The sequence below is a fragment of the Vulpes vulpes genome, chromosome 14, assembly GCF_048418805.1.
Source record: "Vulpes vulpes isolate BD-2025 chromosome 14, VulVul3, whole genome shotgun sequence".
NCBI lineage: Eukaryota > Metazoa > Chordata > Mammalia > Carnivora > Canidae > Vulpes > Vulpes vulpes.
Window position 1 is genome coordinate 110,419,509 of NC_132793.1, and position 20,029 is coordinate 110,439,537.

At 64.5% G+C, this 20,029-nt stretch overlaps 1 protein-coding gene across 8 annotated transcripts; it reads right to left on the reverse strand.

Moving 5' to 3' along the window:
• Positions 1-4,157: 4,157 nt before the first annotated feature.
• On the reverse strand, positions 4,158-19,598 carry FGFR3 (fibroblast growth factor receptor 3). 8 transcript variants are annotated; one of them, XM_072737718.1, is made up of 18 exons: positions 19,419-19,598; positions 18,779-19,001; positions 13,590-13,859; positions 13,430-13,483; positions 11,535-11,707; positions 11,335-11,458; positions 11,067-11,257; positions 9,987-10,137; positions 8,415-8,605; positions 7,906-8,054; positions 7,373-7,494; positions 7,179-7,289; positions 6,906-7,096; positions 6,693-6,815; positions 6,512-6,582; positions 6,212-6,349; positions 5,953-6,058; positions 4,158-5,861 (listed from the first exon to the last, which is right to left on the reverse strand). In XM_072737718.1, exons 2-18 carry the CDS (start codon positions 18,897-18,899, stop codon positions 5,715-5,717), a joined length of 2,433 nt encoding a protein of 810 aa, XP_072593819.1. In that variant the 5' UTR covers positions 18,900-19,001; positions 19,419-19,598; the 3' UTR covers positions 4,158-5,714. The 8 variants fall into 8 exon arrangements, with proteins under 8 accessions (XP_072593819.1, XP_072593818.1, XP_072593817.1 ...); XM_072737717.1 differs by lacking the exon at positions 9,987-10,137 and adding an exon at positions 9,116-9,260 and having other exon boundaries at positions 7,906-8,051; positions 11,535-11,704; positions 19,419-19,578; XM_072737716.1 differs by lacking the exon at positions 9,987-10,137 and adding an exon at positions 9,116-9,260 and having other exon boundaries at positions 11,535-11,704; positions 19,419-19,578.
• Between the last annotated feature and the right edge of the window lie 431 nt (positions 19,599-20,029).

Sequence of the window (20,029 nt, forward strand, 5' to 3'; positions counted from 1 at the left end):
GGGACCAGGGTGGGCAGGACTAGGATCCTGGCTGAAGGGTCACCAGCCCAGTTCTGTTCTCAAAGACCCTGAGGACTCCTGGGGCTGGGGACACTGCTGCCCGAGGGCTGTGCACTCTGCTGAAGGGGTCCCGGGTGATGTGGGGGCTCTGACTATGCTGCAGCCTGGACAGGGCTCACAGAGCCTCAGGGGAGTGTGGGCAGCAGAACCATCCTCCCAGTTTCCCTCTAGCAGACAGATCACCCCACCTGAGCCCAGGACCTCCACCCTGTCTCAAGTGGCCTCACCCCTTCACTGGTGCCAGGCTGCATGGCAGGCTATGTGGGATCCTTCCACCTTTGCGAGTCCTGACATGCCCTGTCCAAGGGCCACTGTCACCAGCATCCCATCTCTTCCTGAGGCCAGCCTTGGCCACTGTCCCCTCTGTCCCATAGGTCCTGAGAGCTGAGACACGGCTCTGGAACCACGTGGGAGAGGTTATTGCTATGGGTGCATGCGTGGGGGTGGGGGGCGCTGCTGGGCCTCAGCCCTTGCCTTTCCCTGGCCTGGGCCCTGGGTCAGTGGCTTCTGTAAGCCTGTAAGGCAGCAGGGCTCTGGAGAGGCTGACAGGGCAGGGAGGAGTGGGGGGGAGTGGCAGCAGGGGCTGTTTAAGGAGGTGGCTCTTGCAGTCCAGGGGAATGTGCTCCTGATCAGAACAAGGATGGAACCCCGAGAATTGGTTGTCAGCAGAGATCCAGGTCCCTATGGTGATATTCAGACTTGTCTGCCCCAACACATGCAAATGACCACACCAGTTTCTGACTGAAAACAGCTCATTAGAAGGAAAGGGGAAAATGCTCCCCCGTCATCCCAGGAGGGTCCATCCATGGAATGTCCTCAGGGGCAATTCCAGCTTGTGGACCCCCAGAAACGCTGGAATCCACCTGTGCTGCTTGGGAGTCCCTGGCACCATTCCCTGGGGGCTGGGGGTCGTGGGGGCAGGGAGCTGGGTGTGAGGGCCGTGGGCATATGCCCCTCGTGCCCACCCAGCAAAGCCTGGTGACCCCCTCAGGAGCACCAGCATCTCCAGAAAGCAAAGCCTTCCAGCAAGACACAGCTACACCCCCAGAAAGCTCTGGGAAGAGGAGAGAAAGGCAGGTCTGGGCAAAGGAGAGACAGATGAGGTCTCCATTTAAAACAGCGCAAGGGTGCCTGGGGAACTTGGTGGGTTCAGTGTCTGCCTTCCACTCAGGTCATGATCCCAGGGTCCTGGGGTCCTGGGATTGAGCCCCACAGCAGGCTCCCTGCTCAGCGGGGAGTCCCTCTCCTGCAAGCATGAGTTCACTTGCTCTGTCAAATAAATGGATAAAATCTTTAAAAACAAACACACTGGTTAGCTGTGGTAGGGGCGATTGGAGCCCTTCCACTCCAGCGGGTTGCAAGTGTGCTTAGTGTGGGGCCATCCCCCCTGAAGACTGACAGCTGCAGCCAAGAGTGTGCACCCACCTGCCTGGGGGGAAGGACGCGGGGTGCATGGTTGGTGTCCAGCCTAGCAGGACAGGTGGGTGGGCGGCAGCTGGCAGATTAGGAACAAGATTGCAGGGGGCCAGAAAGGGTGTCGAGGCCCTCAGCCCAGGTGAGCCACCCAGGCAGCGTGGGAGAAAGGTGAACAGGGCCGGGCCTGCGAGTCCAGGAATGAGGAGCTCGCCACCCTCCAAGGGCTGGAGGCCTGTGGGTGCCTCACTCCCTGAGCCGCCACTGAGGCCTGTCCCGGGGCTGGGGCGGAACCCACCCGCCCTGGGGACCAGAGAACACTCGGGAAACTGCCAGCCCGGGTTGCAGGAGGAGGTGAGCAGGCAGGTGAGGGGCAGGGCCACAGGTGCCGCCTGACAGGTGCTGTCTGACCGGGCGGGGCCGCGGGGAAAGGCAGAGCCAGCAGGTAGGGGGCGGGTCGCGGGGAAAGGCGGGGCCAGCAGGTGGGGGCGGGGCCGCGGGAAAGGCGGGGCCAGCGGGTGGGGGCGGGGCCCGGGGAAAGGCGGGGCCAGCAGGTGGGGGCGGGGCCGCGGGAAAGGCGGGGCCAGCGTGTGGGGGCGGGGCCAGCAGGTGGGGGCGGGAGGCTTCCCGCAGTGCGGAGGGCGGAGCTACCCTTACTTGCGTGTCCAGCGCCCCGACCTGCCCGCCTGGCCTGTTTCCCTGTCCGCCCGCGTCCCGCCCGGGGTCTCCGCTGGCGTCTGGGGAACCGGCCTCTCCCCTGGAGGCCTGGACCCGGGTCCCGAGCCGGCCTCTGGAGCCCCGCGGGGCCGCGCAGGCGAGGACGGGGGCGCGGCGGGGACGCTGGCCGACACTAGAGGGCGCCCCCGACCCGCGCTCCGCCCGCCTCCCAGTTTCCTACCCCCCACCCCCGCTTGCTCCCACGTGGGCTCCCCAACCCGGACTCCCCACCGGGCTCCTTTGCGCCAGGCTCCCCTCCTCCCCCGCTCTCCCCACCACCCCCGCTCCAAGCTTACCCGCCCCGGCACCCCACCCCCCACCAGGCCCCCGGCCTCCCCTGTAGGGCCATTCGCCCCTCCCGGGTCTGCCGACCAGGCCCCACCACTCCTCCACCACGCCCCCCGACTGGATACCTCCTCCCCGCGGGCTCACCACTCAGCTCCCCATCTCCCACCCAGCTCTGCCGAGCTCCACCCCCCCAGGCCCCATCGCCAGTGGGCTCCACTCCAGGCCCCCCTCCGCGGGGGGCCCCCTTCTGGGCTCCCACCACCCCCAGCCCCACCCCAGCCCCCGCCCCGCCGACCTCCCTGACGGCCTGGGGCCCTGCCCTGCCGCAGGCACTCCTTCGCCCTCCTCCACCTCCATCTCCTGGAGCGCTGGGGACACAAAACAAGGGGTCTCCTGCAGGCTGGAGGGGTGCTGGGGTGCTTCCCCAAGTGGGGTCAGGGTACTGGGCGGCACTAGGTTCCCATCCAGGACCCTAGCGGCTTCCCCTTCCAGGGAGGCCCCAGACGCCAGGAAGTGAGTGACACAGCTATAGAGGGAGCCAGTTAGAAGCCAAGTCAAAGTGCACAAGACCAGGGTCTGGTTAACCAGCTGCCACCCTCTGGTCAAACCTGACAGGGGTGAGCTGGGCCAGAGGAGGGAGGGACAGATGATGCTGGGGTATCACTGGGGTCCGGAGAGGACCTGGGCCAAGTTTGTGCATGGCCACAGGTTCCTGAATCCTCTCTAGCCTTACCACTTAGCCTGAGCACTGCTGCCTCCTTTAGGAAGCCTTCCCAGACTTACCCCCCACCACTGAGGCATGAGTGGGGGCCCTGATCGGTGTCCCTACTCCCTCAGGCCCAGAACTCCAGAGCAAAGGGGCCAGATCCTGTCACTGGGTCCTCAGTGCCCCAACCACCTGAGGGGGTCAGAGTGTAGCATCCACTCGAAGCAGCAGTGGAGTGCAGGGGGGTACTGCCGGAGACCCAGGAGGGGGTGCCAGGCCTGGGATGGGGAAGGGAAGCAGAAGCGTCCAGGAGGACTATGGTCCCCGGAGCAGAAAGCGCCCTCCCTGAGTCTAGTTGAATCCAGGGCCAGGTGAGGGCTTTGCTGACCTGTGGCTCCATGGGGGGAGGGGGGGGCACACCCAGGTAGAAACCTCTCCTCCCCAGCTGACCACAGATGCCAGTAGGTGGGGTGTGGAGGGAGAGCTTCAAAAGCAGCTGCAGGTGCCCACACAGGACCCCCAGAGCCCACCTGGACTTCATGAGTTGGGGGCAGCCAGGGGACTTGGCAGGCCCTTCCTCCCTCCACTTGCTGCTGCATCCCATGAGGCTCTCGCACCCACCCCTGGATGCCCCCTTGCCTGCATTCTCTGTCCTTGAGGACCTTGGACTGAGGCAATGAAGACCACCTGTGGCCCTGAGGTCCTGCCCTGCCGTGTTGGACCCCTTGGCAGCTGGACACACTGGACCACCTTCACCCTCACCTTGGCTTTGCCTGGGACTTGTCCTATTCAAGGCAATACCTGGGACTGTGACCGGGCAGCCAGTCTGTGGGTTCTGGTAGCAGCTGGTGAGCCCTCACTCCTGGGTTGTTGGGGGGGGCTGATGATAGAACCTGCCTTGGGTGGACAGTGAGGACAGTGAATTGCTTGGGGTCCCAGCAGGACAGGAAACAGGAAAGCAACAGAGCAGGGATGTGAGCCAGTTGTCTCTGTTTATTTTTTGGAAGGTATGGCTACCAGTTTGGGTCGACACCTTTGGCCCCCATAAGGCGGGGGGCCCTGAGAACAAAGACCACCCTGAACCACTGCCCAGCTGGTCAGCTGATGAGCAAAAAATAGCCATCCAAATTTGGGTCAGTAATAGTACAAAAAAGAACAGGACTGAATTCACGGCTTTCTCTCCCAAGCTTTGAAAGGTAGCAGTCCGGGCTATAAAAGTCTAGAAGCATTGCGTAAGAAGTGTTAAATCTACAGCAAATACATCTTGTAAAAACTCAATAAATTATATATATAGATATATATAAACTTGTAACATCTAATAACATCTGAACCGGCGCACAGGGCTGGCCCCCACTGGAAATGGCCTCCCCGCCCGGAACACACGGCAATTAGAACTTGTATGAAAATACCGGCTTGCTTTGAAGTCCAAAAAAATAAATCTCCTAAAGAAAAACCCTATAGAAATCTAATTCCCCTGCAAAAGGAGGCCAAAGGAAATAGAATATCCTCGCTAGAATCACCTCAAACTATTCAGGACCCTGGCGGGCACTGGAGACCAAGCTCAAGTCTGGGGTGACGCTGGCCGCACCCAGCACCTGCCCCTCCAATGGGGCCACCCTGCCAACAGAAGCTTGGACTTTCTCAGCTGTTAATAAGTTAAAACTGAAACTTCTCTGCATGCGGCGGGCTAAACATGGTGGGGGACAGGGATAGGGGGTCTGGGGGTTGATAAATAGCTTTACAAATATACAGGTCCAGGTACAATTTTTAAAACAAAACCGCAGTGCTAGAAAAGCCCTCCATCCTCTGCTGGTTCTTGTGTCGTCTCCGCACTGAGTCTCACTGGAAGCCTCCCTGGCCCTCCGGGGCCCGTGCCCGCGACACCAGCTCTTCTCCCATATAGATATTTATATATATATGTGTGTGTCCTATACACAGCTTCTATTTATATAAATGTACACTCGTCTCTGGATGAACCTCTCAGAAGTTAAAGGCTCCTGCCTTCGGGTACCCGTAATTCAGTCTCCAAGGAGCAGGGTGGGAAGTGGGGAAGGCTGGGGTGGGGGTGCTCACTCCACCCCCCGGGGACAAGATGCCACTTGGGAGGGATGTGTGCCACGTGGGGGTTCCCTGCAGGCTCAGCTCAGGCACTGGGAGGGGCCTGGGTCCACACTGGAGGCTCCATGTGGGGCAGCAGCTGAGGGAATGGGGGAGCCTGGGGGAAGGGGCCCCAGGGAGGAGCCCCTTTACATTCTACATTCGGTCCCCCTGGTGCTGCCAGCCAGCACAGGTGGCCAGGAGGTCATTGTACAGCAGGGCGGGTGCCCCAGGGATCCCAGCGCCGGGGCCTCGAGACACACCCACACACATGTGTGCCCACACAGACAGAAAGTCGTCTGTCCATCAGGCTGGCCCAGGGCTCAAGCCTGGGCCAGGAGGCCCCAGTGGTTGACAGCACACCACCAGCAGCATGGTGAGCTGAGGTCTGCTCTCACATTGACGGGGGCTCAGCCTGCAGGCCGGTGGCCCTTCACGTCCGAGGACCCCCCCCACCGGGTGGGGCTGGAGGCAGCAGGTCATGGGCAAACACGGAATCATCCCCCGAGGAGCTGGAGCTGGGAGTGTCCTGGCCGCCCGGTGAGTACTGCTCAAAAGGCACTGACAGGTCCAGGTACTCCTGTGGGCGTGTGGCGGTCAGTGCTGTACCCCACTGCACAGTCCAGGGGATGCTGCACCCCCTGGGCCCCCCGCCCCCACCCTGCACTCACATCAGTGGACGTCACAGTGAGGATGCGGTCCAGATCCTCCACTAGCTGCTTGAACGTGGGCCTCTGGGAAGGCACGGCATGCCAGCACTCCCGCATGATCATGTACCTGGGAGCATCATGCTGGGGTGAGGCTTCCACCCGGTGCCCACCTGCACCCAGCCCACACTGCCTCCCATGACCCTGGCCCCAGCCAGGCCCTGGCTGCCACCACCTGTGGGGCCGAGTGCTCAGAAGGGGACTGCAGGGCGCGTACACTCACAGGTCGTGTGTGCAGTTGGCTGGCTTGTCCATGCGGTGTCCCTCCTTCAGCAGCTTGAAGAGCTCCTCCACTGGGATGCCAGGGTATGGGGAGCCCCCCAGGGTAAAGATCTCCCAGAGCAGCACCCCAAAGGACCAGCTGGCGGAGAGCATCGGACCGTCAGCCTACCCTGCCAGCCGACCGCCTGCCCTGAACGGACCCCATGGAGAGCAGAGAGCCCGAGAGGCCACATCCAGCTCTGTCCTTCATCCCTGCAGCTCCCCACCCCCGGCCCCACCCCGGGTCTGGGAGACCACATACACATCACTCTGGTGGGTGTAGACTCGGTCAAACAGGGCCTCAGGTGCCATCCACTTCACAGGCAGCCGGCCCTGGGAGGGGGAGGGGGCATGTTGACGGCCAGGTGCCCTGGCGGGGCAGGGGGGGGGGCAGCTTCTCCCTCCCCCCCTTCCCCAGACTGCCCCCCTCCAGCTGGGCTCACGTTGGTGGTCTTCTTGTAATAGTCAAGGTTGTGCACATCCCGGGCCAGGCCAAAGTCTGCAATCTTCATCACATTGTCCTCGGTCACCAACACGTTACGGGCTGCCAGGTCCCTGTGAATGCACTGGGGGCAGGGCGGGGGGCAGGGCTGAAGCTCCCAAGTGGCCCTGGCAGGCTGAGGGACCCAGCAACCCACCTCCCACCTCCTGCTCACCTTCTGGGAAGCCAGGTACTCCATGCCCCGTGCCACCTGATAGGCGCAGGACACCAGGTCCTTGCAGGTGAGCTGCTCCTCAGGCAGCTTGCAGGTGTCGAAGGAGTAGTCCATGCCCGGGGGCCTCCTTGCCCGCAGGTACTCCCGCAGGTTGCCCTTGGCTGCATACTCCACCAGCACGTACAGGGGTCCTGGGAGCAGAGGCGGCTGAGACAAGGGCCCCTGCCCTCGGGGCCGGCCGGCACCAGCGGCCCACCCAGCCGCAGCACATACCACCCTGGGTGCAGGCTCCCAGCAGATTGATGATGTTCTTGTGCCTGCCGATCATCTTCATCATCTCCATCTCAGACACCAGGTCTGAGAGGTCCTTGTCCGTGGCATCATCTGTGCAGGAGGGAGAGTGCGTCAGGTGCCGCCACAGCAGCCCTTGCCCAAGCTCCCCTTGCTACATCCCTCCCCTTCCTCACCTTTTAGCATCTTCACAGCCACAGTGACAGGCTTGGCAGCCCGGTCCTTGTCAATACCGATGGCCTCTGCCATGACCACCTGGCCAAAGCAGCCTTCCCCAAGAGGCTTGCCTAGGGTCAGCCTGGAGGCAGAAACACAGAAGCAATGAGTATTCCCACCAGCTTGAGGCCCTGTCCTGGGTGGTCTCTGAGGCCCACTGCTGCTGTTTCCAGGAAGCCCTCCATACTTGCCCCACAACCTTGCTCATGAGGATGAAGGACGCTGACCCTCCAGCCTCACTCTGTTGCAGGGCCCTCCAACAGAGCACTCTGCAAGGGGTGACCCGCACCTCAGGAGCATCTGGCTCCAACCCTGCATCCAGCAGTCATCACACTGCCCATCATGCGGATTCCTACTTGCCTCTGATCTAAACCCAATCATATTTTTGAGTGGTGCCTCCTCCCCTACCACAGGGCCACACCCCACATGTGCCCTGACCCCCACCAGATCAGGACCCAGCCCCAGCACACATGGTCACATCACCAACACTGACCGGGCCCTGGACAGCTCCCACTTGGGGTCAGCAGGCAGCTCCAGCTCAGAGACGTTGGCCAGTGCAGGGCCCTCCCCAGAAGACAGCCGGGCGATACGCACCAGTGGCGTGTTAGAATTCATGGACGAGTTGGACTCCAAGGACACCTGCTTGGGTCGGCAGGGACAGGTTGGTGCCACGGGGCCAAACCACAGCAGGGGTAGGGGTGGCAGGGTGCCCCTGGGGACAGCAAGGCTTCAGCTTTGCCCGTGTAGACAGGGATGGCCAGGTTGTGTGGGCCAGGGTAACTCCCAGATGTCACTTGGTGAAGACAAATAACCCAGTCTCCATGTGGGGACCGCTTAGACAGGGGCTGGGCTGGCTCAGCCACCACAGAGACCTGCACCCCAGGGCAGACCCCAGGCCTCAGACACCGCAGGGCATCCCTGAGCTCAGGAGCCTGGAAGCCTGGGCCGTGGGGATGTCCGGGAGGCCAGGCGGCTCGGAACCTGGTATCTACTTTCTGTTACCTGTCGCTTGAGTGGAAAGCGGGAGACCTTGTGCACGGTAGGCGAGCCCAGGCCCTTCTTCGGGGGAGTGCGCAGACGGCACAGTGTCACAGCTGCCACCACCAGGATGAAGAGGAGGAAGCCCACCCCGTAGCTGAGGACACCTGCATACACGCTGCCAGCCTCACCAGCCTCCACCAGCTCCTCCTCGGCTGCAAAGACACGGGTGTTGCAGGCCTGGCCCAGCCACACAGGGGGCCCCCACGGGCTGCCCTGGGCCAGAACCAGAGGCACAGTGGGCATGGGGGAAGGGACTGAGACGCCAGGATGGGGGGGGGGGGGGACGCCACGGCCTCAGTGGCCCCCCTTCACTGAGGGTCCTGCAGTCAGAAATGCTGGGTCAGGAGGGGGACACCCAAGAGAGAAGGAGCCCAGCACAGCCAGCAGCATTCACACCCGCCACCCAGGGAGACACCAGAGCTGCCACCTAGGCTGTGGGGACCTGACTGAGAGTGGGGGGGCTCCAGGGAGGCCCCTCTGAGCCAAGACACCGCATGTCAACTTTGCTCCCATATCAGCCACAGGGCCTGGCGCACGAGTTCTGCGGAGGAAGGTGGCCGTGAGCTGCAGGGCCCCCTGCCTGTCCCTGGCAGCCGTGGAGTGTCCCAAGCCAGCGACCCCAAGAGGACAGGAATAGAGCGAGCACCAGCAGGAGCCAGTACCTGGCAGCACCACCAGCCACGCAGAGTGATGGGAAAACCCGATAGAATTGCCCGCCAGACACGTGTACTCCCCCGCGTCCTCAAAGGTGACATTGCGTAAGGACAGAACCTCTAGCTCCTTGTCGGTGGTGTTAGCGCCCGCCGTCTATAAAGAGAGAACAGAGCGCGATAGGCGAGCGCCAGCACCTCCCACGGGCACCACAGCCAGAGTCCACATGGTGACGATCCCGCCAGGCTGCAAAGAAAACGCTGCCGCCACCACCACCACCACCACTGCCGTGACCACGGCCACGGCGCCAAGGGTCCTCTGCCTCGTGCGTCCACACAGAGCCCGAAGCCAGTCCCTCCACCGGCGAATCCTCTGTCCCAGGTGAGCGCCAGGCGTGCGGCCAGCAGCAGGCTGCGCAAACGCAGCATGCAGGGTTAGCGTGTACGCTGGGGGGTGCAGGAGAATAGGTGAAATGATGGGCGGACAAACAGACCAATGGGAAGTGAGTAGGCAGCGGGGCTAGGGGCGGGAAAGGGTGAGAGCAAGATACACAGCACACCGGTGTGCACACACACCAACACGCACGCACACACACGGGAGCAGGGGCAGAAGCAGAAGCTCAGAGAGGTACAGCCCCCACTGGAGCTGAAGTCCTGGGGGTGTGTGTGGGAGCACAGGCAGGGTCAGCACAGGCCCGGGGGCTGGAAGCAGGCGGTCACAGTGGAGACCAGAGACACCAGCATGGCAGAGGCGGCTCCATCGGGAGTGCAGTGCGAGCCACAGGGCGGGGAGCGAGCAGGATGGGGGCGTGCAGGTGGGCGCATGGCCAGGGCATCGGAGCTGGAGCTCGGCGTGCCAGACAGCATGGGACAGAGTTGTTACCTGCTTGGGGCCCGTGAACACGCAGCCAAAAGGCCTTCTCAGCCACGCCTATGAAATTGGAGGCTCGACAGAGGTACTCGCCCCCGTCACGCTCGGACACATTGGCCAGGCGGAGGCGTGCGTCGGCCTCCACACTCTCACTGATCCAGGACTGCGGGGACAAGAGACCCGGCTTAGGCGCGCCCTTGGCAGCCCGGCCGGGCACAGAGTGGCCATGCAGGAGCAGGCCCTGGTACAGACCCTGCCACGAGGGTGGCCCTCAGAGAATGGAGACGGGGGTGTGGCTAGGCTATGCCAGGCAGGAAGGCTGCCTGGAGGAGACAACAGAAGCACCTTCCAGTGGCAGGCCATGGTTCCACAGGAGGCACCTTCTCCACGTGCACCCACTACAGCCCAGAGTGCAGCCCTGGCAGGCAGCCCTCCAAGAGGCCCTCCTGGGCTGGCCTGCAGCCTGCCTGCCCCTGGGGTCCTGGATGGGCCTGCTATGTTGCTGCCTGGCTCACGGTAAGCATGTTCCCATGCATGTCGAGATCTCACCCGACCAGGCCACCATGGCCTCTCCAGTCGGGTCTGGACTCCTGCCCTCAGCCCAAGTGCCTGCTCCCCACCCCCACCAGCAACAGATGTTTCTCTTTGGGCTGAGAGTGTTGCAACCTTCCCAGCTCGGGTGGCCCCCGCCCCTCAGGCTGTGGGAACGAAGCTGAGGCCCTGCTGGCTCAAGCAAGGGCCGAGGGAGGCAGGCAGGCAGCAAGCCGTGCTCTGCACACCTGGACGGTGCTGGGTGAGGGTGGCACAAGGAGTGGCTGACAGCACCTCAGGCCCAGAACGTGCCACCTGCCTGCCCCAGGCCTGGAGCTTGAGCCCGGCCTAGGGCACCATCTGCAGGCCTGCCTCCAGGGCTAAGGCCAACCCTTAGAGCAGACAGAGAAACTGAGGACTCACAGCAGGGCCACATGCTCCAACCTCCCCTCCCCCACACCGCCAGTGCTGAGCCGAGCCAGGCCTCCCTGTACCACTTCTCCCCTGATGGTGCGAGGCCTGGGTCCCATCTGCCGGCGCCCAGCCAGGGGTGCCACCCACCTTGAGCACAGTGACGTAGGGCGTACCGTCGGGCCCCACTTTGCTGCCGTTCACCTCCACATGCTTGAGCCACTGGATGTGGGGCTGGGCGTCGCTGTACACCTTGCAGTGGAACTCCACATCACTGCCCAGCACGGCCGTCTGGTTGGCCGGCAGCCCGGCCTGCAGGATGGGCCGGTGCGGGGAGCGCTCTGGGGGGGCAGATGGGGTCAGCGCTGCCCCTGGCTCTGCCCAGCCACCAGCCCTTGCCCGCATTCTGGGGCCTCACCCAGCACGTCCAGAGTGTACGTCTGCCGGATGCTGCCAAACTTGTTCTCCACAACGCATGTGTAGTTCCCACGGTCCGAGGGCACCACGCTCTCCATGACCAGACTCCACTGCTGGTGTCGCAGCTGCAGGCGGGCGCGCGGGTGAGGGGACAGCAGGCCGAGGCCCCCACCGGCCAGCGCCACCCACCGCCAGGCCCACCTTGATGCCACCAATGCGATGCTCGCCTCGGAACTCCTTGCCGTTCTTCAGCCACGAGATGGACGGCGTGGGGTTGCCAGCGGCCGGGCAGCGGAAGCGCACAGTGTTGGCGGCCGGCACAGCCAGCAGCTTCTTGTCCATCCGCTCAGGCCGCGTCCAGTACGGGGCCCCTGCTGGCAGAGGGGCACATGGCAGCTAGCCCCCCGAGGGGAGCAGAGGCCCACCTGTCCCTTGCCTCTCCAGCCTCAGCATCCCCTCTGCCTCGATGGTCCCAGAATCACCTCCTGGCATTCTCAAGGCTAAGCCACATGGTCCCTCCCTGACTGCCTCCCCAGGAACCCACTCCCGACAAGAGGGCTCCCTGACCCGGGAGCCTTCAAGATACCAGGGTACCTCCCAGGGGAGGCCCATCTGGGGCAGGCCCACTGATGGAGACCCCGCTGGCAGTGGAACCAGGTCAGCCTAGGGCACAGAGCCCAGCGGGATGGGCATGCCAGGCTCTGGAAGCAGTTTACCAGGATGTAAGACCCAACCACCCACAAAGCCCTGAGTCTTAAAGGTAGCCAGGTGCCTGCCAGGATTCATGAGACCCCAAGTCACCCTCTAGCTCACACCAGGGCCTGATGGAAGCGGGAGGGGACGCGGCAACGAGGCACAGATGTGGCATCCGGGAGGCCCTGCCCTTTCCTGGTTCTCAGGGTTGAGCCCATCCCCACCCTAAGTGGTTTCCATCCTCCAATGCTGGGGTAAGGGGTGCATTCTTGTCATGGGAGACTGGATGGGCATCCCCCAGGGCCGGGGAGAGACACCCCTCTCACCCCCACCCCTGCCCTATTGCCTTCAACATAGCCATCTGGTGAAGAAGGGCACTGAGGCCCAGGCAGGGAGCCCTCTGGAGGCAGAGACCATGGTGACTCAGCACCCCCGACAGTGCCTGTGGAGGGCAGCCCTGGAGGTGGCCCTTGGGGCCCCTGAGCCCACTGGATTGGGTTGGGGTGGGGGAGGTACCAGCACTGCCCCATGAGGCCAGGGTGGTCGGGAGGACAGAGCAACTGGGCCTGGACTTTGGCTTCTGAACTTCCTGGCAGCCAGAGGAAATAGGGAAGAAGCATGAAACCTCGAGGCTCCCCTTCCACGCCCCTGGCAGGGCACATACCCAAGGCAGAGCTGTCCTAAGCACCCCACACCTGGCTCCTCTCCTGGGACCCTTCCTCACCTCACCCACATCCCCACCCTGCTCTGCCTCCCTGGCTGGCTCCTCCTCACCTCTTTGCCCACCAGACCCCACAGGACCCCTGCCCCTATCTCACATCTCTTGGCATCTCAAACTTGGCTCCTCCAAAAACAGACGGCCCACCTCCCATAACCAGCCCCTCTATGACAGGCAAAGCGTACCTGCCACCGTACTGGGCTTTAAACACCTGAGTGCTGTCACCTCACCCCGCCCCCACAGCCTGCACCAGCAGATGCTATAGCATCCCCTTCACAGCAATCAGAGGCCCAAACCTGCTGTCCTGGAGCCACAGCCACCCTCCTCTCCCACCTTACATGCCTCTGACCCCATGTCCATCAACCCCACAGCAGCTATGCTCACACCTGGCCTGGACCATCTTACCTACAGGCCCTCCTGCCCCCGCTGCAGCCACCCCCCACCTCCTTGTCCCACCTGCAGTACAATGTCCCCCACCCCCCTAGCTTCTGCCCAGAGAGCTCAGGGCCGCTGCGCCCTGAGGGGACCCTACACTCGGTGTGATTCTGGGGAGGTAGCCACAGGCCTTGGTCTCCTATCTGCTCGATGAGCAGGAGACCCCATACCTGCAACACAGAGGGTTTGGTGGTTAGGAAGCCAGTCCCCCAACCCTGGCCAGCCCCACATGCCTGGAACTTGGGCTCACCTGTGTCCTCAGCCTCATCCTCCCCATCTTCATCATCTCCAGAGGATGGAGCATCTGAAAGGCAGGCAGCAGGGAATGGGCAGGAGGTGACCCCATGACCGCACCTGTCCAGCATCTGCTCCCAGGCTTGCCCTGGGTGGACCCCCCCACAGGCACTTACCTGTCACGCGCACGCTGAAATGGCACAGGATGCGCTGGGTGAGCCGCTGCCGGCAGCTATAGGTCCCAGCATCCTCATGGGAGGCATTGAGTACCTGCAGCCGCCGAGCCCCCACCAGGATGCGGTCTGAGGGTACCAGCCCCACACCATCCTTGACCCAGATGCTGGGCCCTGTGGGGCTGTCTATAGGTGAGGGGCAGGTCAGCTCCACAGTGTCCCCGCTGCCAAAGACCAGTGGCTCCTGCTGGCCAGGCTCAGGTCCCGGGGCCTCTGTAGGGGAGATGGAAGACCGTAAGGCAGGTGCCCCCAAAGCAGGAATACTGAGCACCTGCACACGCCCCCCCCGGGAGGCACCATGGCATGCCCACTGCTTGGACACTGAGAGGAGGAGGCAGCAGGAGCGTCTAGGACCCACAGTGCTGGGCAAGGCCACCGCGTCCAAGGCCTGCAGTCCTGCCAAGTGTCCCGCAGAGGGCCAGGAGGTGCTACGTGCAGCCCTGCCCCAAGAACCAGTGCTGACGTAGATGATGCGCAAGTAGGTGGCTACGGCTACAAGCTAGATGTATGGACCTTGAAAATTCACGTTGCCAACTGTCACTAAGTATTACTGTCCTTTGGTTTTTTTCCAACCATTTAGAAATGCAAAATCCACCCTGAGCTCACAGGCTGCACAAAATCAGGCAACAGGCAGGCAGTACCTCACAGACCTCTGGTTAAAATGGAGGCTCAAGGCATGAAGGATGGGGTTGGGGACACCATGATCTACCCAGCAGGAGGGGCCCACTGAATGCCCCCCATCCCTCATATTGGCTTCAAAACCAGTTCCCTCCCTAGAACAGACCCTCCCCAGCACAAGAAGGCAGCAGTGGCCAAACCTCCCAGAACAGGACTCGCCATGGGCCAGGTACCAAAAGCCGATGCACTGTGGGGGTCAGCCCAGGGTGAGGGTCTTAGGGACATGGAACACTGTACCCCGACTCAGAAGCGAGCATCTTGTGTGTGAACTACACCTCAGCAGTAGGCTAAACACAGAGGAAGAAATAAGTCACAAAAGCAGATAGGATGGTGCCATCTGGCCGGTGGTGTCTCACAGGCAAGTGGGTTAAGGGAACCTGTGATCCTCCCACCACTTCATGGATAAGGACACAAGCTGGGAGGGGTGGGAAATTATCCAGACTCAGCAGTGGGCAGGTCTGAGCAGGAGCCCTCAAAGCCAGGGTAAGTCGCCCCCACCACCTTACTGTGTAAATGCCGAGCTAAGTAAGGTAGAGGATCTTTGCCAAGGGCATATGTCCACTGGTCAGCCCTCTGGGTCCCTCCCCCTGCCCAGTGGCTGCCTCGCTCTCAAAGAGCCAAGGCCTGAGATCCAGGGACACACCACTGGCGGGCTATCACCCCCAGGCCTTCCTGCCAGGGCCAGACAATGCCTGGTGCAGGCAGGCGGCCTGGGCTTGGGGCCCAGGACAGGGGTGGGTGGTCCCAGCGCCCAGGCCTCCTTCCCCAGACCCAGCTGGGTCAGTTACACCGTCACTTGTCATTCTGCCGACGCGTGGCCTAGATTCGAGGGCGCAGCTGCCCACTTTAGCCACAGCAGCCCCTGGCTTCCCGGCCAGTCCCACTTCTGCCCACCCACTCCAGGCGGCCCCACCGGCCACATGCCCATCAGAAGGGTCTCTGAAGTATCCTCCAAGACTGTATCCCTGGGGGCCCCACAGTCAGGGGACTCTTGATCTGACCTCCAGCACCCCCCTCAGTCCTGGTCACTGTATCCTGTGGAGACCACCCAGTGCTGGGCACTGACTGAGGCCCCCCAGAAGGCTGAGAACAGGCTGGTCATGGCAGCCTCAGCCCCAGGCCCTGGCCCAAGGGCAACAGCAGTTGGTTCCGGTTTGGTCTGGGCAGCGTCGGCAGGTCAAACCATCCACACAGTACTCACTTCAACCTGGTCCAGCGTGGGATTGAGGAGACATGGAGGAACTCCTAGGCCAGTCATCTGCTGGCGGAAGGAGGGAGGGCGGACAGGACCCTGTACTCAGCTGAGGCCCAATCCTTGACCTGCCCAGGTTGCAGAAGCCAGGGACCCCTGGACTAGGGCACGGATTGGCAGCAGTCTCCGCCTCCAGGAGGTCTGATTCATGGACTGAGGGGGGGGGGGGTTGGTAGGGGGAGAGAGAATGATGGGCACAAGGGGGCGCTAAAACAGCTACCATCTGGCTCACCTGGGGAGTATCAGGGGCACATGCTCCTCAGCCCCCATCCCACAGCAGCCCCCAAAAGGAGTCTTTCTTGATCAACAAAAAGGGGCCCTGTCCGCACCCACACAAGTGCTGAGGCCCACACACACTGGAGAACAGAAGTCCTGTGGGTCCCATAGCGCCTGCTCTACTTGCACCCCACAGGGCGCTGAGCTTCATTCAGCGGGGGCCACATGCCAAGGGCAGCCATAGTCAGACCCAGGGGTACTGTGTCCTGGAAAGGCCCAGCTGGGCTTACAGGCATGTCCCCCAGCCACCGGGACCCCCCCCCCCATTCTGCCAGAGGTACCTCGTGCCTCAATTTCCCCTACCAGGACACAGGGCAAAGATCCCACCCGAAGGCCAGGGAGGCCACCGCAGGCTGTTAACATGCCAGAGTACGTGACAAGCAGGGGTGAGCGACCTGACCCATCACCCATGATGTCACCAGGCCATGGCCAGAGCAAGCCTGCCCAGGAGGGAGGACCACTAGAGCAGAGGCTCCCCCATCACATGGGAAGTGCACGGGCTGGACAACGCTCCCTCCGGAGGGCCTGGGGGAGGACCCCAAGGAACAAACATCAAATTCAGACCTGAGTCAAAGGAACCCTTGGAGCTGGCTGCCCCCAAGGGATGTGGGTTTTGGGGTGGAATGAAGAACACAGGGTTCTATGCAGGATGCATGAAGCTTCCCACTGCTCTCCAGAACAGGGGACCTGCTGCCAGGCATGTACAAAATAGCCTGAGAGACATAGGTCATCTCAGAGACCCCAAGATCAAGGCGAAGGTTGGATCTTCCCACCTCCCCCCCTGGAAACTTTGACCGGTTTCCTAACAAAGTTAGGAAAAACAGGAGGGGGGATTTGGAGGCGGAGCAAGCACCTACAAGAGATCCCCAACAGATCTGGAGTTGGGGAGCTCCCCTCCCACCCAAAAGAGACATCCCCATTGCTCCCTCCCTTGTAAGTCACTCAGGTCTGCCTGGCTAAGTGTTTCCCTCAAGGGCTCCTGTTCCCCTTTAGTTTTGGTTGTGAAACCCAGAACAGATATGCCCCAGAGTGGCCCCAAGGAGGACCTGAGGCCCTGGGGGCAGAGGCTGAGGCCAGAAGTCCAGCTTCTGGCTCAGCCAGGTTAATGAACCACCCAGAGGCCTGTGGGGCTCAAAGTCCAGCCCTGATGAAGAGGTGGGGGAGGTTGCAACCAGTACTTTTCTGGGAAATGCCCTGAACCAAGAAACCCCTCTTGGCTGCGTGGGGTCAGGCTGCAGGGGGCGTGCCCCCTTCCCCCTCACAGAGAAGAATGGCCCCAGGTGGAGATGAAGGCTGCCCAGGTCATACCAGGAGCCCACACCTTCCACACCTTGACCACAGCCAATTCTGGCTTTTTAATTTGTTTCCCCCGGAAAGCGTCAGCTGGAATTTCTAAATTTCACCAGGTCTTTGTATTTTTTATGGCCTGGTCCATCTCCTTAAGGAACTGGATTAAAATGTATTGATCCTTCAACTCACTCCCTGTCTCACGAGCTCCACTTTGGTGACCAGGGCACTTACAGTCTGGCGGAAAAAGGCCCCACGCCCTGGGGTTCCTCCTGTGCCCAGAGCTCCCTCCCTCCTCCCGCCCTGCCCCAGGACGGGCCCCACAAGGTGCCAGCACTTCCCAGCGGGAGGATGGTCCCCCCCACCCCCCACGCGCCGGGCCGGGCCCGCACGCCGGAGGGGGGCCCTGAGAGGGCCTGGAGCCCCGCCTGCCGCCCCCTCCCCGGGGCTAGTTGACATTCCTCGGCCGTAGGGAGTAATATCTTTATCTGAATGCGAATGCTAATTCGGGGCTCTCCCCGCGACCGCCTATTCGGCGCCCCTGGAGGCTGGGGCCGCCTGAGCCGGCGCTAAAAGCGCGCGCTGACCTCGCGACGGCCTCTGTCACGCCGCTGAATGACACACACATTCAAGCGCCGGCCCCACTTCATTCATAAAAAAATGACATTGTTCCGGGAGGCTGCAGCCGCCGCGGCGGAGAGGGGCGCGGGGGCGCGGGGGCGCGGGGGCGCGGGGGCGCGGGGAGGGCGGGCCGCCATCTGCCTCCGGCCGCCCGCCGCCGCCTCCCTGGCACGGCGCGCCCGCCGCGGCGCTCACACCTCCCGAGGCCGGCGCGGCCGCCATCAATGCGCGGTCTGTGGTCGCGCGGGGTACAAAGGAGCGGCTGTTCGGGCCCCGCCCGGGCGGGGCGTGAGCTCACCGGGGAAGGCCTCCCCTGCGCGGCCGCCCCCTGGCCCGGGCGCCCGGGCGAGCCCTGCTGGCGCGTGTGCGGGCGGCGGCGCCGGGGCGCCCGGGGCTCGGCGGGGACCGCGCGCGGCACCTCGAGGGTCGCGGCGCGTGTGCGGGGCGGGGCCTGGCGCACCGACGCGCTCCCGCCCTCCCCGGCGCTCGGCCCGCGGACCCCGCCGTCCGCCCGGCCTCGCCTGCCAGCTGGGTCCGCCGCTCCACGCCCCTCGGACACCCACCGTCTCACCGCCCGGAGCCCGGCCGGGGCTGGGGGCGCGCCCTGCGGGGCACACACGCCTTCCCGCAGGCCACTGGGGGCAGCGCCGGGGGGCGGGCCGAGGCACTCCCACGGCCCCCACCAACCAGCTGGGGCGGAGGCGGGCAGGGGCAGCGACACCAACATCGGTGAGAACCCACAGAACAACGATGGGGGTCGCGGGCACGCAGCCCCTGGGCCCTCCCCAAGTGCTCGGGGTCAGGCTGCGCCCCACTGCGGGGCCGCGGGCAGCGGTGGCTGCGGACGCCCAGTCCGCTCAGGTCCCCGCCGCGGCCTCGCCCTGCGGTGGGAGCCCCACTGAGCGCCGCGCCAGCGCGGGCCGAGATCCCCCGGGGTCCGCAGGGCCAGCCCGGGCTCACCCTCCGGCCCGCGCCCGCCCAGGAGCCCGTTCCCGGTACCCGTCGGGTCCTTCCTTACCTGCGGCTCTCCGCGCGACGCGCTGCTCCACGCCTGGGGGCCCCGAGGCGGCTCCGGTCACGACCGCCCCCGCCACCGCCACCGCCACGCAGAGCGCGAGGGCGCGAGCCGGGGCGCCCATCGTGGGGGCGGGCGCGAAGACGTCCTCAGGCGGCGCGCGCGGGCATGCTGCCCCCCATGGCCCCGCACTGGCACCGGCGGGCGGAGGGCGCCCCTCGGGATACTGCGGGAGGCGGGAGGCGGGAGGCGGCTCGTTACCCGGAGGAGCCGGGGCGCGCAGCGGCGGAAGCGGCGGCGGATGGGCTCCTGCGCCCCGGCTCCCCGACCCCCGGCTCCCCGACCCCGGCCGCCCCGCCCGCCGCCGCCGCCGCCGCCGCCGCCGCCCAGGGCTCCCGGGCAGCCTGGCGCCGGCCGCCTCCTCCCCGCCGCGGTCCCTCCCTTCCTCCCCCTTCCCTCCCAGACTTCGGCAGAGCCCTCCCAGGGCGGCGGCGGCGGCGGCGGCGGCGGCGGCAAACTTTCCAGAGCGGGAAGCCTGCGCCCCGGCCAGGCCCCGCCGCCGACACCGCTCGGGACGTGAGCCCGCCGCGCGCTCCGGCCTCGCCGCGCGCCCGCCTCGACCCCTCCGCGCCCGCGCACCGACCTGGCGGCCGCGGGCGCCCACTCGCTGCGCGCGGCTCTCCCTCCCGCTCGTCGCCCGCCGGCCCAGCGCCTGCGCCCGGCGCCTCCAGCGTCGGCTCGCCGGTGCGTCCGTGCGCCCGGCGGAGCAGGACTGCGCGGCGCCAGCTGTCCGCACCGCCGCCGCCGCCGCCACCGCGCACTGAGCCCGGGCGGCCCGGCGCGCGGCAGCCAGTGGGGGCTGGCCCGCGGCCGCCACGCCCCCGGCCCGGCCCCGGCCCGGCCCCGCCCGCCCCGACTCGCCGGGCGCGGGACACGCCCCTCCCCCGGGGCGGCCGGGAGGCGGGGCCGCGGCTCGCCCGGCCCCGCCCGCGGAGGGGATTAGAGGGGGCGGGGCCGGGCGGGGGCGCCGGGCGGTCTCGGAGGGCGTGGGAGCCGTGGCTGGGCGCGGGAGGCCCCGCGTGGCGCTCCTGGGCGCCGCTGGCGCGCACCGGGGCCGAGTGCGGACCTCTAGCTGCGCGGCTCGCAGTCTCCGTGACCACCTGGCCGCCGACTGGGGCCTCAGGCGACGGGACGCGGGGACAGGGATGGGGGAGTCTCGGTGGGTGACGCCTGTCGGCGAGGCTTCGGGGAGCA

Excerpts from the sequence above, each read along its gene's own strand:
- FGFR3 (XM_072737718.1), bottom strand. The coding sequence starts at position 18,899 with ATGGGCGCCCCGGCTCGCGCCCTCGCGCTCTGCGTGGCGGTGGCGGTG. Across the intron at positions 13,484-13,589 it reads TTTCAGCGTGCGCGTGACAG|ATGCTCCATCCTCTGGAGAT; the intron begins GTAAGTGCCTGT and ends CCTGCCTTTCAG. Across the intron at positions 10,138-11,066 it reads CCTACGTCACTGTGCTCAAG|TCCTGGATCAGTGAGAGTGT; the intron begins GTGGGTGGCACC and ends TTGTCCCCGCAG.